Genomic DNA, 18073 nt, shown 5'->3' with positions numbered 1-18073 from the left:
CATCTTCCCAAATTATAGCGATACACAAAAAATTTAAAGGCATGTCAGTACAGCAAATTAAATGAAACAAGCTAGTGGAGCGCAAAACGTAAATCTAACGTAGGTACAGAGAAATGTCATTACCTGGACGGATAACTTGAGCCTTAGAAACAATGTGTATGTGTGTGAATTTGTCTGGTCAAATTTAAATAGGCGGAAATGCAACCAAAAATCAAACATAGAAGACTGCGCACGTCTCCACCCAGTATATTGGCATAGGATTGCCCATCGCGTAAAGTTCAAACACCGACCCATTTTCTGACACGTAAGTGAAATTCTAACGATGTAGAGTTTATCAAATATAAATAGAAAAGGGACAAAGTAAAGAAACCATGTTCATGCAGTAATGTTTGTGAGATCACACTACTAGGTGCGAAAGCAAGACCACAAACCACGCATATCACCCGTAAGTTGACACAAGACAGTCGCATGTTGGCGTCGTTCTCAACAAAACGCGTGCGTAAGGGACCAACCCATTAAATGTCATGTAGAAAGAGAATTACACTTTGACAAAGGAAGGGAGCGTTCCGTGGCATACTCCGAAGACTGCTCTGCAACCAGCTGTCTGCCTGACAGCCAACTTCCCAGAAGTGAGGGACATCACCTGAAGTCTTACCTGGATGGAAGAAAATTGTTTATCTGACCTGTGAAATCCAGAAGCCAAACTACCTGCAGAGAGAGGAAAGGGGCCTGTCAACAGGAGGTGGGACAGTCCAGAAAAAGGCAAAAGCAGCTTGACCCCTGGAGGTGTGTGGTCTGCCAGAAAAGGAAGTTGTGGTCAACGGTCTGTGTGCCCTGAGAATCGTGGGTGCAGTCTCTCCTTTCAAATGTTTCTGGTGTGGGAACTGCAATAGCAAATTGTGTCCAAAGCAGTCAGAGATGCCGCATCAAGATAGTTGTGCCTGAAGCAGACTGTGTAGTTGCCTCAAAGAAATTGTACCTGAGGCAGATTGTTGTGCACTAGATGGTGTGCTCGAGATGGACCATGCCACTGGATTCAAGAGCTGCAGCGAGGTAACCCGCTGTGCAGTTGCTGACTCTCCTGCACCTGTCTTGTACCTCTAACCTCTGCGGCCCTACCACCATACTTCACTCAAGGCCCAGAAGTGGGTCTGTTAGCAGAAGACCAGCATCTTCACCAGAGATCCCACTTGCCTGTAAGGCCTCGGGGAGGCGGTCTCCACTGCTGCTGCTGCAGCCTCTCCGATCACTGATAGAACGCCCAGCCAGCATGTCGTCTCTTGGAAGAGGTAGCGAGGATGATGCATGCTGTAAGTCCACATCAGCTGCCCACGTCAGACTTAATCAATGTTACTGTGTCTATAGCTATGATAATCTGAAGACTGTTAAAGTAACTGAGAGCTACAAATTAATCAGATGGGGTAAGCCACCCCTAAACCTTGTTTCCTGCCCACAAAAGCTGACACCCGAAGGGGGGGACCTGCCTAGAATTATTTAAAGGAGTGACAACCAAGAGAAGGGAAGAGCGGAACCAGTATCCAAAGCACAGTAGTCCAAGTTACAGTGTAGTAATTGTACCTGTACCCTGTTCTCTGGACTATCCATTTTTAATGTGTTAATGTACTTTTGTATACCAAAGAAAAACACTGTGCTGAACAATCCGGTATTGCACTGTTGGTTGATTGTCGAGTTCTGAGCTTGCACACCCCTATACTACCTCTCTGAGTATCTTGTGACTGTCATTGCTACCACTGAGAGTCATGTGCTGAAGGTCTTGCATAGGAGTAGTCATGCAAACCCTCCAGACCACAAGGTTGAGGCACCCGTCCCAGAGCAGGGTCTGACACAAAAGGTTCCACCCGGAAAGGCCTATTGGCTTTAATAAATTAATTTCACAATAACTAATTCAGGCCTACTTTATCCCTGTTGTAACTTTTCATAATAATCAGATCAGACCTATGGCATCTGACATAAGTTTTCTTAATGAATCAATCAAGCCTATCGCCTTCAGAATTGGCTTGTTACTATAATCAGCTTTGGCCTCATGTATGAAGTATAAGTTGACAAACATCAGTCATGCAATCACAAGTATATACAAAATTATAATTAGCAAAACAATATGCATGCCCTATAAAAAAGGCCCAACGACAATTATCAACTTGATAATCTTCAAATCCAGGTGTTTAGCGAAAAGTACAAGCAACTCTAAAACCCTTGCCTATGACAGTAATCTGTGAATTCCAAGAGCAAAATGTTAATTTGCAGTCTTTAACACACTGTCCTCACAAGACAGCCACCCTTAAAGGCCTACTGGTTTCAATAAACACATTTTGCAGTAAATTGTCAGGTCCGCGGCCTTTGAAGTAATTATTCATAATAAACAGATCAAGCCTATGGCATGTGACATACATTTTCCTTGTGAAACAATCAGATCTCTAGCCTTTATCTTAGACTTGTCCCCATAACAAACTCAGGCCTTCAAAAATACATGCATAAGAGCATTTAACAACTCTTCTACAACCTATCCCCACCACAAAAAAGATTGAAAAACTCCTTCTGACAATGGCAGGAGTAAAACATTTTCCGGGTTGGAAAGTGAGACCACTCTCAAAAAATGAACGTGATGATGTACAGAAAGAAAAATGTGTTTCAAATGGAGTGCATGGAAAACAAACGTTTTGCCAACCGAATGTGCATTTGCTCTGCAGGTTTTCACATGAGCAGATGTATGTATGTGTGTATATTTGTTCCTGCCAAAATAGAATTCATCAAAGTTTGCTATAAGTATAGATTCCAGGCCTACTTCTGTAAAATTGTGAATTCCTGAAATTTGTAAATCTGCACCAGGGCAAGATCATCTAACTGTGGGTGCAGTTTAGTTGTTTTCTTTAACCCTTTTTTTGCCCATAATTCTGCCCTAGATAGACTAATTCTCCATTATTATTAATATTATTTTCTTTCTAAAAATGCTGATGGCATTATCCATGTTTTGTTAATGCTTTTAGGGAAATGATATTCAAATTTGCCCTTTAAAATTGCAGGATAGTTTAGCAAAACTGCTTGTGACTTTTGTCTCCATTTTGTAGCAAATTGTAAATACTGTTTGGGTACATTTTATATTGAAAACAATCCGTAATCTTCCTTTCCTGCTAGTATTTACTTCTAATCAAGGAACATTCTAAGAGGACACAATAGCCCAAATTAATAAATTCTGTAAATGTACGCAGGTTTTTTGGGTTGGAATCACTCTCACTAAGCTTACACCTCACTTCATTGTCTTAGCACACCCTCCCTGACAGAAAAGGCTTTGCTTTTGTGAACCATATACACAACTTTGACCATCTTATACATGTGGATGCCTATCTCCCGTTAGCAGGAGACAGTCCTTTTCCACAACCTAATAGCACACTGTAAATCGACTTCCAAAGGCTTTTTGTTGCAAGGGCTTGAGTCTACTTCTTTGATGGACAATGAAAACCTGCTGTCTTCGATTTGGTTGCTGGGTGAAAACATTTTCACTCTCCTGCAGGGTTTGTTAGAGAGGTAATCACCAACAAATCCTTGTCTACAACAGTGTCTGAGAGACTCCTTTAACACAGTACCTGCCTACAGATTCTAAGACAATTTCTATTGCTTCCACATGATTTTCACAATAAATACGTTGGGACTACTGCATTTTTCAGTCAAACATAAGTTGATTAAAACCATGGTTCATTAAACAATAAATGACCTCATACATCAATTTATACTATTACACCTCACTAGCCTAAAATAGATATATTCACTTATAAAAATCTGTTCACAGCACAAATAAGATCTAAAAACTGCATTGACAAAAACCCAACTTCCTCCCAATCAAGAACTTGCATGGTATTTGTTTAAAACCATTTTTAAAAACCTCTTCCTTTCCTCTCTTAAAAATATTTTTTATATATAAATTACATGTATTGTAACATATCATGCTAATTCCACATTTACATACCTCTGCAAATCCATTTCATTTAAATGTTTAGCTATCTCAGGTCACGCATAATATAGCATTTGAGCCCGACCTAGCGGGCTCTAGTGGCCATTAAAGGCCCTCTCCAGTGTTAAAGGCCTGAGCGGAAGGCGAGTGCCTTTAACAAGGGAGCAGGCCTTTAATGGCCAGTAGAGCCTGCTAGGAGAGCTCTAAGGCTATTAAAACATTCCGCCCCTAGAGGGCAGAATGTTTTAATTATTAAAAACAAAGGCCTCTCGGAGCCTGAAGGTGTTTAAATCCCCTCGGGCTCCGAGAGTCCTTTGTTCACAGCAGCAGCAAAACTCCTGTTATTTGTTAGCCATTTCTGCCCTTTATTGTATTTCTGATTTAGATAACCTTATTGGGGATGTTAATATGGGTCAACTTAGAGAGAGTAGCTCTGTAATCTTCTCCAATTGCTCACACAGTCTTGCAGTCCATTTTAAATCACTGCCAAACACTTCCTTTTTACAGAAGGAGGCAATTTTATCTTCTCCTGAGATTAATAATCTGTTTCAAAACTGTATGCTTTCCCTCCTGAATGTTAAATACCAGGATGTCAGAATTATGTCTATTCGTATTGCCTGTACCAGATTTAGGCAAATTCATTAGGGAACTCAAGCATTGACCCTCCGTTTCATCTCAGTCCTGTGTCAGTCCTGTGTCCCACTCATGTAAAACTTCTGTCCCATACAGCAGTTTGGTTTGAACCAGTTCTTTATATGCTGTCAAGGCTGGGACTTGGTTGTACAGGATTTCAAATTATACAAAGGTGTTTTCCAACTTAAGTACGTTAAATGGTGCATACCTAAATATCTATAGTAGTTGACTTCCCCCATCATGGTTTTGCTTACATACCATTAAAACAGTTTAATCCAAATGGCATGATTTTAGTTTTATCCACATTAATTACTAGCCTTTTGATTCACACTATGTATAGATTCCAGTTTCCTTTGTAATCTTATCTGTGTCCTGTCAATAATCTCCAAATCATCAGCATAAATAAGACAAGACACATGACAACCTCCCATCTTTTGGTGAAAAAGAAACTGTACTTCACAAGACTAAAGGCAAATCCATTAGATAAAGTGCAAACAATGTAGGTACCAACACACAGCCTTGCCGTAACCCATTTCTGATTGGAACTTTAGCTGATAATGTACCATTTTCTATTCTACTCTTGCTCAATTCTGACTATGGAGTTCTTTCAATATTTCTAATGAGCCACTGGGACTTCCAGCTCTTTTGATTTAGCTCTTTTAGTATCTCACATGTCACCAGGTCAAATGCTGCCCAGAGGTCTATAAAACCACAAAAGTTGAATTAAATCCTTTTCCTCAATCCATTTGTTTAACCTGTAGAGAAAAGAATTTGCATAAATCTATCCTTCTACATCTATCAGAAATATTTATCTATACATCTTTGGGTCAGATGAGCTGTATACTTTATTGTGGCCACTTTCCAGTTCTCTATAACCATCCCAGTTAATGTTGTAGGCATGAATACCACAAGGAAAAACTGAGCCCAGTTAATCTAGATTGTTTTTTGTTATCATTGCCAAAAGGCTATCTAGTCTAGCTGCTCTTGGAGGTGTAAATACCATTATAGGTGTAAATACTCTGTTTTGCCCCCTTCTCATACTGAATTTAATTGATTTCCAAAATTTAATTGGCTCTGTGGAGGATAATGCAGACCTATTTTGTTCCCAAATTCTATCATAAAAGCCCTACTTTTCTTTTTACTCCAGACTTCTATTCTGAACGTAACCTCAAAACTTCCTTTTCCATATACATCCCTTCCACCCCCTTTCTCCTACTTTGACGATGTGAATCAAACCATCCCTTTTTTATTCTATTCTAATTTCCCAACCATGCATCTTCCCTCCCTCTTAAGGTTGTGTTGTCACTTCACCACCTCAGTCACCCCTTCCTTACACCAACTATACAAATGCATTTCAAGCCAAACCTATTCCTTCACCTTCACTTCTAGGTTTGTGAGTCTTCTTAAATGTTCGACATCTATTCGAGTTGTTAATTGTCTGAGTCCCTTGCTCACTTTGCCACTGGATTCAAGCAAGCCTGGCTGAAGACGGCTGAAATGCCAGAAACCGGTCCTAGGAAGCTTGTTTCCTGTTCAGGGAAGACATGGATTGGCAGTTCGGGCTGGACTGTTCCCATGAGGCACAGGGTCAGACTGATTTGCATATGGCCATGTCTGAACTGCGGTGGCAGAGTGGGCTAAAGAACGGTGATGGATTAAACCCAGATCAGTTGAATGGGGGTGAGTGCTTGCAATGTTCAACACTCCGTCCATCATTTCCTTTGGTTTTTGCTAATGTAAAGCGCTCCAGTACCTTCAGATGGCATTGGCGCTAGATATAACTGCACAAAAAAATGTACAAAGCAGAGTTGGGGGAAGAGGGGATCTGTGCAAAGGAGTTCAGCGGGCCATACAGCAACAGGCAGAAGGCTGACAGGCAGCCATCAGCAAATGTGGGCTGCCACGGGGAGAATAAGCGATTTGGCTGTAATCACAAAATGTGGAACTGAGGCTGGGGAAACAATGTAGCATCCTTTTGGGAGAGGATGTGATGTAAGGGCCACAGCTGCCGATTATGAAGCGAATAGGACACTTTACACCGCATGCGTTACTCAGCAGTGCCATTACCCCACAGTTTTTATTCCGCAAAATCTTTTACAATGCAGGGCTTTACACCGCAAACTTATTACAGCGCATTCCTCATTACAACACAATTCACTGTTCTAACTCCACCGTGGCGTTGTAATGAAAGTTTTTAAACATGAATTGAGGAGTATTCCTCAAAAAGGTTTGGGAGGTACCCTAGTACTTGGAAAAGGGATGGGTATAGATACTGAAACAAACGCAAAGTTCCCTTCTCCTTCTACTCTGAAAACATGAGGATTCAATCCTCTAATTGGATTGGTTACCTTAGTTATAGTAAGGCCATACACTGAGATATACTAAGACACATTTTACCATGTTGCTAAATTTACAGACAAAAATATATAAAATCATACATAGAATAATCAATTTCTAATCAAACATACGAGTTCAAAGGAATGTATTATCAATATTTCATTCAAAAGATCATGTTCTATACAATTGATATTGACAAAGTTAAAAACACATTTAAAATGTGTTTTTAACTTTGTCAATATGTTTGATTAGAAATTGATTATTCTATGTATGATTTTATATATTTGGGTCTGTGAAGTTAGCAACCTGGTAAAATTTGTCTTATTATATCTCAGTGTATGGCCTTACTATTACTAAGGTAACCAATCCAATTAGAGGATTAAATCCTCATGTTTTCAGAGTAGAAGGAGAAGGGAACTTCTTGTTCGTTTCTGAGGAGTATTCCTGCCACTGACCTGATGACAATGCTATTAGTGAACTAAGAGGCAAGACAGGGTTCATGTGTACCGTTCATGTGGGCTAGATTATTATTATATATGGAGCAAAAGTTAAGTCTATTAAATCAAACACATTTTTTTTGTGCAAGAGATTTGAAGTGGCCCTCATATGTGATCATGAAGAAAAAGGCGACTGTGAAATAAAATATTTGCTAAGGATCACACAATTTGAGACCAGTTTATGGGTCATGCACATTACAGTTAGGTCGAATAGATTACTCAAGTCACTAGACCTGTAGGTCTAGTAAACTTTTTTATGATTTTTCAAGCCGTTATTTGCTGAAGGCATTCCTCTTTTTAATGGTCTAATGTTGTCACTCTGTTTGGCTACATACGCAAATTCTTTTCCCTTCCGAATCCTATCTGAGATCTTACTCCCACAATTTCACCTACTCCTTTTTGTTAAAGTGGATGGTTTTGTTACCTTATTATTATCCCTTGCACTCTGGCTATTCCCCTAACTGACCTTTTAAAACCTTTTTTCATTTTGCTCATTTGACCAACTCCTCCCAACCTCTACTATTCCCTTTCCTTCCCTGGACCCACTCAAAGGTCTATTCGCAAACTGTTTTTATTGTAGTACATTTAGTAGTACTATGTTAGTACTACTATAAGTACTATACAATGCTATTCACTGACCTACAAGTGTAAATCCCCACCTCTCCTGTCTTTTCTATGAGATTCTCAAACATATAAGTTTAGCACTTAGGGGCCGAGTATGATCTCTCTAGGAAGACCTCCAGACGGGGTCCAGAACGAGCAAAGCCTATGTTTCTGATCAAATCTTCCCCATTCCGAACGACCAAGTACGATGCAAATATCTTGTCCGCGTCAATCGAATCGTTTTCGACCCTATCCTGTCAGTCCGACTCGTTCGCAGCCGAATCATGCCGTGCAATGGAGCTGGCTTCCGAATGAGCGAGTACGATGCACAATTCGGACAACCGTATCGACTCTGTCTCAGCGAGACAAAGCGGCTGTAGGAATCGGACTTTGGGGGCTGTAGCAGGCCCTCTTCACCTGGGGCCCTCTGAATTGGTCCCTTGGGGGGTATCCATTGGTCCCCCCTTACCATGCATGCACAGTGTGCCGGGCACCATAGGGGTGCCCAGCACACGCTTTTCCCCACCCACCCCTTTTTGCTATGGGAGCCTGTGTACTTGTTCAGTATACAGACTCCCATAGAGATCAATGGGAGTCCGAGCGAACCAAGTCCGTCACCATACCTGTGCATCGGAATCGGTCGCTCGGACTCGCAGATCACTATTCGTTAGGAAAGCCCTCTGGATCGGAGTCGTACGGAGGGCTTTCCTAGCGAGATCGTACCCCTTAGTAGTAAATGTGGGAGGGGCAAGGGAGTAGCTGAAAAAAGTGGCATACTTGCTACTAAATGGGACAGGTGTAGGGAAAAGTAAGGAAGGGTGTAGGGAAGGACAACCCAAATGGAGTAAGCGTTTTGCTATTCATAAACTATTCCTCTAAAGTAACAACAACCGAAAAGGGACCAAAAATAGTACTAAAGAAAGGGCAGAACTATGGTACGAAGAGCTATAATAGTATACCTTTGGGGATAATGCTTTTGTGTATCTATTGTTTTGGGCTTGTAGTCTAACATCAAGTCTGATTTGTAGTTTATGAAGCAGTGGTCAGACCAAATGCTTATCTTGTGTCTGAGTCAAAAAACTCTAAGGGGTCTATTAGGATGGTGGTCGGATGGCCGGCGGCGGTGGTAAGCGCCGGGCCGGCGGCGGTCATCCGCCCGCGATCACAACCCAGATCCATTAGCATGGCGGTGACGATTGCGGCGGTGAGATTTTCCGCCTACCACTTTTCCACCGGTAGCAATCCGCAAGCTTGCCTGGCGGGCGGAGCTGGACTGCTAAAATGGGGCGGGTGCAGGGTCAGGCTCCGCTGGCATGATTATGATGCCGGCGGTAGCCAGACTTTCTGCGGCGGTGGAACTGCCATTGAAAGGCATGCGGAGAAGGTCTCCGGGGGCCCATTGTGGGCCCCTAATGTGTTTGGGGGGGGGGGGGTTTGGGTGTACTGGGGGTACCCATGGTACCCCCCTACATCTCCCTGTACCAGGTGACGGGCACTGTGCAGTGCCTGCCACGCAGTTCAGGGATATGCTCGACATGCTTTTTTGAACATCGCGGCAGTGCTGATGGCAGCAGCAACCGCCGCAATGTTTAAATGCCGCAATTGTACCGCCGCGGTTGGATTACGACTGCGGAGCATACTAATTGGACCGGCGGTTATGCTGGATCCTATATGGACGAATGTATGTTTCATACCGTCCCCAGAAATACAGTCCTGATGAGACCCGGTATTTAAAAGTGGGTCGAAACGCCGTCGACAACAAAAATAAGAGGCAGCCTTGACTGAATCACTGTATATTGTATATAAACTGTCCTTATATTTTTTCCAATAACCGTGTATATTTTTGCTTCTCTCTGTTTGGTCACAACAAAAGGTTATGGTTTTTTCACTGGGGATCACATTGCACTGCGAATGTAAGAAAGAAAACATTGCTTGTATATATGAATTGTTTTATATGTGATTTAAAAAGTGTTTATTAAATAAAGTCCTCTGCTGAGGCTTGAAAAAAATCTTTTGAAAGAAAATTGGTCTTTTGAGGGCCTATTGTTATTATTATTGATTTAGTCTTACTTTATTCCTTTTTGTTCATGGCTTACATATGTGAGATTGATTCATAAGCAACCATTGTCATTGTATGAAATAGATTAATAATTTCAAATGAGTTCCTTGTGAATGTTGTTTGCAGTACTTTGTACTTACCCGGTTCACAGGGACATAAGGGTTGCTCTTGTGTTCTATAATAATAATCGGGATAAGATAAGGGCACGGGTGACCGTTTCTTTAGCAGCCCTCGGAAGAAGAGGAAGAAATTTCCTCAGGGTTTTAAGTAGCCCAAAGCAATTTCCGGCAAGCTTCTTGACATGAGTGGAAAACAAAAGGTTCTCCACAAACCAAACCCCCAGGTTCTTAGCGGGTTTCCCTGTTGAGGATAGCATGGCGAACTCAGATGGCCAGAGCATTTCTCTGAAGTTAGGGGGGGATTTTCCCTAGAGTATCAGACATCTCTTTGTTACACTTAAGTTGAGCAGCAGCTAGCCAATTAAATACAGAGGTCAAAAAAAATTGCGGAGCAGATGAAATCCTCGTTTTTGATCCATGTAAATAGGAGCTGGGTGCCGTCAGCGTAAGTAATGATTTTTGCCCTCAAGTCCTCTGCTAATTGAACCAATGGGGTAGCATAGATGTTAAAAAGAAGGGGGCTAAGGGAAGACAAATAAGATGACAAATAAGCTGACGCTTGTGGGCTTTCAGAGGCCAGGAAGGTTTGATGCAAATGTGGTTAACACCAGCATTCTTAAACTACAGGTGACAAAACCAACATTTGTAAATACATTTCTTACACTTGTAGAATGTTTAAGATACACCTCAACAATCCGGCTGTAAATGCATCAGCAACTGTGGAAAAGTGTTTTTAAAAGTGTCAATTTGTCAGAAGGTGTGGTAGGAAGGAGAGGCATTTAATATAAAAACAATCTTAAATGGCCAAAGGAAGCACAATCGAATAGTTATATTTACATTACTCAATGCTGTGTATGTTCATACGGTTGGAAATCAAGGGTAAGTCTGTTTTTCATACATTCAGTGCATATACATCGATAGTTTACCCAGGATTTATTCCTGTATGATAAGCTTACGGAATCTGCCAGATGGGTGTAAATTATTACCTTTCGTAAGCGCAACTTATGTATGTTATGTCTTTAAGACTCCGGCCCTACGTGTGCTCACTGTGGTAGTAGGAAGGTCCTGGGGACAGTTTATAAATATGCTTTCTTCCAAAACCATCAAAGTGCTAGGCAATTGTAATGATACAACTTCTATCCTTCTATGTTTGACTATTGGTCTAATTTAAATCCCTGTTATGTGCCAATATGTTTTGTGGCTAGGTTGTACTTAGTTGTGTGATATTCCTACATTTACACTTGTGCTATACTGAATCTTCATATTCTCCTGTTTCTTCTAGAGCGAACCAGAACCTGCTATTCGTAAGAGTTACCAGGCTGTGGAGCGAGATGGTGAAATTATCCGGGTACGAGACACTGTGCTTCTGAAGTCTGGTCCACGAAAGAAATCCATGCCATATGTGGCAAAGATTTCAGCTCTGTGGGAGGATCCAAGCACAGGTAGGGACCTTCTCAAATATATGTTATGTCACAAAAACATGTGGTAGTGATGCTTAATTACAAACACATTTGGTTAAATGAATCTCAGAGCTCAAATGATACTGGTTCTCGAAACAGAAATCTTTTCTGAATGCGTGCAAATTCGAAAAAATAAATTGAGGGAATTTGTCCTTTTTTCTTTTTATTTGGCCTGTATGTAGTACCAACTCGTGTTATAAGCAGAGCACTTGCCGAGTGCAGTCAGCAACTAGGTAGACCCACTCAGCCATTGTGAAGGAAAATGTCACAGAGGGGAATTGAACCAAACCCATTTGAACAAGATCTTGCATTGCTGGGGAAAGCCAGACCTCAGTCTCCACCACCAACATTAACCACAAAAGCGGATATTATGCCAGTAGGCACAGGCTTCTAGGGCCAGGGGGAATACCTTTTCGATAGCATGGTTGCATTTGCCTACACTTTTCATCCACTTCACCTCATCCCTAGAGTGCTGAGTAAAGTAAGACAAGAAGTGTGCCGCCTAATATTAATAGCCCAAGCATGGTCTAGACAATATTAGTTCACAAAGATGAAGCTCATTCTCTTATCAGAAGTGCCACAAGTATGATCAACACAATCAGCAGACCAGCTGTCTAGATCCAACAGCCAAGTTCTCCATCCAGGCCCAGCATTGATGAACTTAGCAGGGTGCATCCTGATGGCAATGAGTTTCACTGCCTAGATATCCCAAATGTAGAAGGACTTCCACAACCTGCTATACTCCTGAGGCGGAAGCCGGGAGTCCACTTATTTTAAAATTGTATTTCGTGTGTCACCTTTCCTTCAAATATCTTGTTTTTAAAATTGTACTCACCCCCTGGCACAACCGGAACGGGCGATTGAAACGCCTAAACAGCGACTTCTTCGCTGCAACTAACACGAGAAAAACAAACAAATCTGACGCCATTGAAGGCGAGGAATCGAGGCCACGCCTAACATAGGCCACGCCCACCCGCCCCATTTTCCACCCATATTAAGATGTGCAATTACCGGACGCGCAGCGGACGGGCGCAGCGGGCGCGCCGAAGGCGCGCCAAAGGCAAGCCCGTCTGGGCCCGTCCGGGCCCAGACGGCCTCAGGCCTAGACACTATGCCCAATTTGCAGGAACGTATCTCTTACACCCAAGAGACTCTGCGTGCCTGGAATCCAAAAAAACACCCCCAGTTCCAATACATCCTCAAGGAAGACGCCCCCTTCACAGGGTGTATCCTCTGTAACAAACCAGAGGAAACGGAACGCCACCAAGGACTTCGGCTTGGCCTTCTGAATTGCAGATCCCTAGTAAAACACGCCCACAAAACCTACATCCTTGTCCAAGACTTGATGCTAGACATATTGTTTCTGACTGAAACATGGTTGACCCCGCACAGTGACTTCGACACGGTCAATGCAACACCCCCCGGCTACCAAATCTGCTGCCTGAACAGACCAGTAGGTAGAGGTGGTGGACTAGCCATACTCTACAAAGACCATCTTAAATGCAGAATCGAATGTGGTACCGTCAAAGACTGTGAAAACTGCAATTTCACTATCCACATCAACCTCCATCTCGGGACTGTTAGTGTACCGTCCGCCAGGCGCACTAGGAGAATTCACTAGCACTCTAATGGACTACATCTCACTTAAGACCATATCAGTCTCGAACTTTCTCCTCTTAGGGGACCTTAATATGCACTTCCTGGACTCTGCGGACAACGCAGCAGCCAACTTACTAGCTGATCTCACCACAGCCGATCTCCATCTGCGAAACTCTAAAGCCACCCATGTCAAAGGACAACTCCTGGACCCTATCTTCACCAACATCAAGAACCTAGACGCCCAGGACCCCACCCCTTTACCTTGGACAGACCATATGTTGATCCCAATACACTGGTCACTCAAAACAACGCCAGCACCCAGACAGAAAACTAGGATACGAACTAGACGATGGCATAAGTTAGTTCCTGAGGAATGGGAAGCGAAACTACGTGAAACTGCTTGCCCTCTATCCACGGACACGAACACCGCGGATAGAGAATTCAATGATTGGCTAGCCCATCCCCTAGACAATCTGATCCCACTTACTAGTTCGCTAAAACATGTCAAAAGAATCAACCCCGCTCCCTGGTACACTCCCTCCCTCAACGCCCTGAAGAAGGAATGTAAAAAGTTAGAACGCACTTGGAGGAAAAACAAGTCAATAGCTGAGAAAAGTGCTTATCAATCCTCCATGAAAGCGTACAAGCGAGCCCTACACGATGCTAAAAGCACCTTCTATGAGGAAAAAATAAAAAGCTCCTCCTGCTCAGCCAAGGAAACTTTTTCCATCCTCAAAGAGCTCCTCCATGTCCCTGCCCCCCCGCAAGAACCCATGGACCCCAAAGCAGCGGAGGAAAAATGCGTCAAGTTGGCTACCTTCTTTGACGAAAAAATCAAAAAAATCCTCGCCTCACTCCCTGCTGCTAACCCGAACCCCATAGAAAGAGCGAAGGAGCTGCCGCCCTCTCCCGACAAGCCATATTTAGCGTCATTTGGCCCAGTCACAGAAGAGGAAGTAATGGCTACACTCAGTGCAACCAAGAGCGGAGCCCCTAGCGACCCAGTTCCCATACGGTTCGTTAAAAACATCTCGCAGACTATAGCCTCCCAATTGACAGCTCTCATTAACATCTCGTTGACACAGGGAGAGGTCCCTGCAAACTGGAAGGAGGCTGTTGTAAAAGGGCTTCTCAAAAAACCATCCCTAGACCAGGCAGATCTCTCCAACTATAGACCTATCTCACTCCTCCCTTGGATAGGTAAGGTTGCCGAAAGACTTGTGAACAAAAAACTGTCACACTTCCTGGAGTCTAATCAACTCCTCAATAAATCACAGACAGGCTTCAGACCAGGTCAGGGAACAGACACTGCTCTCCTTGCAGCAGTAGAAAAGACCAGGGAAATCATCGATACAGGAGGATCAGTGGCAGTGGTCCTCCTAGACCTGAGCGCGGCCTTCGATACGGTCAGCCACCAGGTCTTAACCCAACGTCTCGACAACATCGGGGTAAAAGACAGGGCGCTGCTATGGCTCGCGTCTTTCCTGTCTCAACGCTCCTTCCAAGTATGGGAAGGTGAAAGCTGATCCCCCTCCATCCCCCTCCAGTGCGGTGTGCCACAGGGCTCATCCCTGAGCCCCACGCTGTTCAACGTGTATATGGCCCCACTGGAGGAGCTGGTCTCTCCCTTCGGTGTCACCATCGTCAGCTATGCCGACGATACTCAACTGGTGGTGACGCTTTCCCACCCCAAGCTTAAGCCCTCCAACCTCCACGATTGCCTCTCCAACGTACATCAGTGGATGAGTGACTCTGCCCTGAAATTAAACGGCTTCAAAACAGAGATCCTGCTCCTAGGGCAAAAAACCACGAACCTTCCCCCGAACATCTGGCCCGCCTGTATGGGTGAACCCCCCACCCCCAAGACGGAGGTCAAGAGTCTCGGGGTGTGGCTGGAGACCGACCTCACCTTCAGGACCCAGGCAAGAAAGACGGCCGGCACATGCTACGGTCTACTCAGATCTTGCAGGAAGGTAATCCCTCTACTGCCTTTCCAGTCGCGTCTCCTGCTGATCCAAGGCCTAATTTTATCCAGGCTGGATTACAGCAACGCCATTTACCTGGGAGCTCCAGAATCCACTCTCCAAACCCTGCAAAAAGCCCAAAATGCCGCAGCCCGTCTCCTAACAAACACCCCGGCCAGAACATCTGCTAAGCCCGCACTGAGGAAGCTGCATTGGCTCCCCATCAGGGAAAGGGTAACTTTCAAAGCCCTCTGTCTGGCCCACAAGGTACTTCATAACATCGGCCCCCCTATCCTAAACAACTGGATCACACCATACAGACCCACGAGAGCGCTTCGTTCCGAACACGGAAACCTCATCACCATCCCCAAGGTTAAGAAGGCCCGTATAGGTGGCCGTCGCTTCTCGGTCAACACGGGAAAAAAATGGAACGCACTCCCCCTGAGCCTCAGAGCAGAACCAAACCTCCTGCGGTTCAGGAAATCGCTTAAAACCTTACTCTTCCCCTGAGCCAGTTTCACTCCTGACCATCCCCCCCTGTGAGTAAGAGGTTCAGCGCTGGGATACCCTATGGGTGACTACGCGCTCTAGAAAAACCATAAATAAATCAACACAATCAGCAGACCAGCTGTCTAGATCCAACAGCCAAGTTCTCCATCCAGGCCCAGCATTGATGAACTTAGCAGGGTGCATCCTGATGGCAATGAGTTTCACTGCCTAGATATCCCAAATGTAGAAGGACTTCCACTGGCCAGGACATCCTCCACAAATAAAACATACAGAGCAAAATGGAAAAGATTCTGCTTCTGGTGCAAATACCAGAGCCTTCATCTGTTTGCAGCGTTGTCTCACCAGATCCTCCCATTATTGCTTGAATTAGGACAGTGAGGTTTTAGGCAAACAAAGCTTTATTCCATTTTTATAAAAGAAACCTTAAACGCATATAAAAACAAAGATCGGTTGTTCAGTCCTAATCGTAGACAATTAAACGATTGAGCTCTAAAAACTGTCAATAAAACCTCATTACTTTATACCCATTTTTTTCCTGAGACGAATCACAAATCATGCATAATAAGCTAGAAATCCTACAGCAAAAGATAAAGAATTGAGTTGTTGTTAAAACAATGATGCAAGGCGGCCTTGTTTAAAGTTAAACTCACGAAGAATAGGCAGTATAAAACATTTGAAAGGGACCTTATAGAAAGTGCACAATAAGTGCATTAGCGAGATACTTCATCACAGGGGCATTGAATCAGTATGTTTGACCAATCATTAATCTTGGGAAAAGTGACTAGACGGTAAAAAATGTCTAATCTAAAACGTGTCATAGCGAACCCGTGATGACAGTTTTGCAGAGAATTAAGATGTGGCTGGAGGCCGTCAGTGATAAGAATCATGTTTTTTACAACACTGGATTTCACTAATTCCTGAGATAACCTTCGTTCTTTGAGCAAAAACAGATATTGTTTCTTTAGTTTCTTTCTTCTGATGGAGTGAAGTACAGTAGGATCCTCAAAATATTTGACATGACTGTTTTACAAATTTAAACCAAGGAATTGGGCGTGCTGAGACCATTTCAAACAATAATTATTACATTTACGGTTTAAAACATTGTATTCACAAGTCCATACTTCGTGCAATAATACAATCAGCTGAATTCTTATCAATTCAGTTAAAAACGAAACCCTAAGTTCAATATGGCATACAGAGGTGGAGCAGCTCTGAGAGACAGACAAAAGATTCCTAAAAAAAACAAAAAGTATTCTCTGCCATCTGGAGCTGGTTGGTGTTGCTGTAATTCCAGATTTCCGCACCATATAGAGCTGCCGACACACACTTGGCATTATATATAGTTAGCATCTCCCTCACAGGCTTCTTGCTGAGCTTAATGGCAAATTTTAGAAGCACAGAAGTAGATGTATTAAAATGCAGCCTCCTGTTATTTACCCCTGCATTCCATGAGTCTTGTGCCTCAAATAAAATACCCAGATAAGAGAAGGTCAGAGTGAGGCTTAACATTGCCTACCACAAAATCACGACACTTCCCTACCACAAAATCACGACACTTCCTGACTTTTCTATCACATTTCATTATAAAAGTTTTCCCTATATTAGCATTCAATCCTAGGTCTAGCATGTGGTGGACGAAAAAGATGAGTAGTCACTGCAAATTCAACGGAGTACGGGACATCCGTATAGCATCATCAGCATAGAGTAGACATGGAATTGCTTTAGGCATGCCTCATTCTAAGTCCATTGCAGCATTTGGTGTTTTTTCGAACGGATTCAGACAAACTTCGCTTTGCGCTAATAGGCTGATCAAGGACTTCACCAAAGGCCTCTGCAGAGTTTTCCCCCATGCGAGACCTCCTCCATTTTCATAGTAACTAAACACTGTCTGTTCACAGCTGGTGGGAAGTCTGTTTGAGCTGATCCTTAAAGCAGGAACAGCATACATATTTTGGAAGTTCACGCTACATCTAGCATTAACATCAGTCAGTAGTGATAGTGAAATACAGGTTCTCACAATAAAGAACCATTTCTCCAGTTTTGCAACGACAAAGTGACATTAAGAACAAACCTTCATTTTCTTCCTAAGATTCCGACTGCCTTTCACTTGAATGAGCCAATGGTATTAAAACATTTTTTTAATATCCCTCTGGTGTAGCTGAAAGACATCAATAGGTGTTTTAAATTCTACATCAACAGAAATAAGGGCTTTCTTAAATCTGGGGAGCCTTTTTCCACACAAGGTATAGCCCATTAGGTGCAGTGGCAATAACGTTGTGTCATACAAAGGCAGACTGCCTCAAGGCCCTGCTACAGCACACTCCG

General features: G+C 43.2%; 1 protein-coding gene across 5 annotated transcripts in view; it reads left to right on the top strand.

Annotated features, from left to right (window-relative positions):
• BAHD1 (bromo adjacent homology domain containing 1) overlaps positions 1 to 18073 on the top strand; it is a 571779-nt gene that overhangs the window by 506371 nt on the left and 47335 nt on the right. For all 5 annotated transcript variants that reach the window (XM_085626871.1, XM_085626872.1, XM_085626875.1 and 2 more), the window contains exon 4: positions 11498 to 11657. In XM_085626871.1, the coding sequence (XP_085482997.1) occupies positions 11498 to 11657 (160 nt within the window). The remainder of the gene's footprint in view (positions 1 to 11497; positions 11658 to 18073) is intronic.

The sequence above is a fragment of the Triturus cristatus genome, chromosome 9 (genome assembly GCF_964204655.1).
Source record: "Triturus cristatus chromosome 9, aTriCri1.1, whole genome shotgun sequence".
Taxonomy (NCBI): Eukaryota; Metazoa; Chordata; class Amphibia; order Caudata; family Salamandridae; genus Triturus; species Triturus cristatus.
The sequence above is the reverse complement of the archived record's forward strand: the minus strand, read 5'-3'. Positions and strand labels throughout refer to the sequence as shown.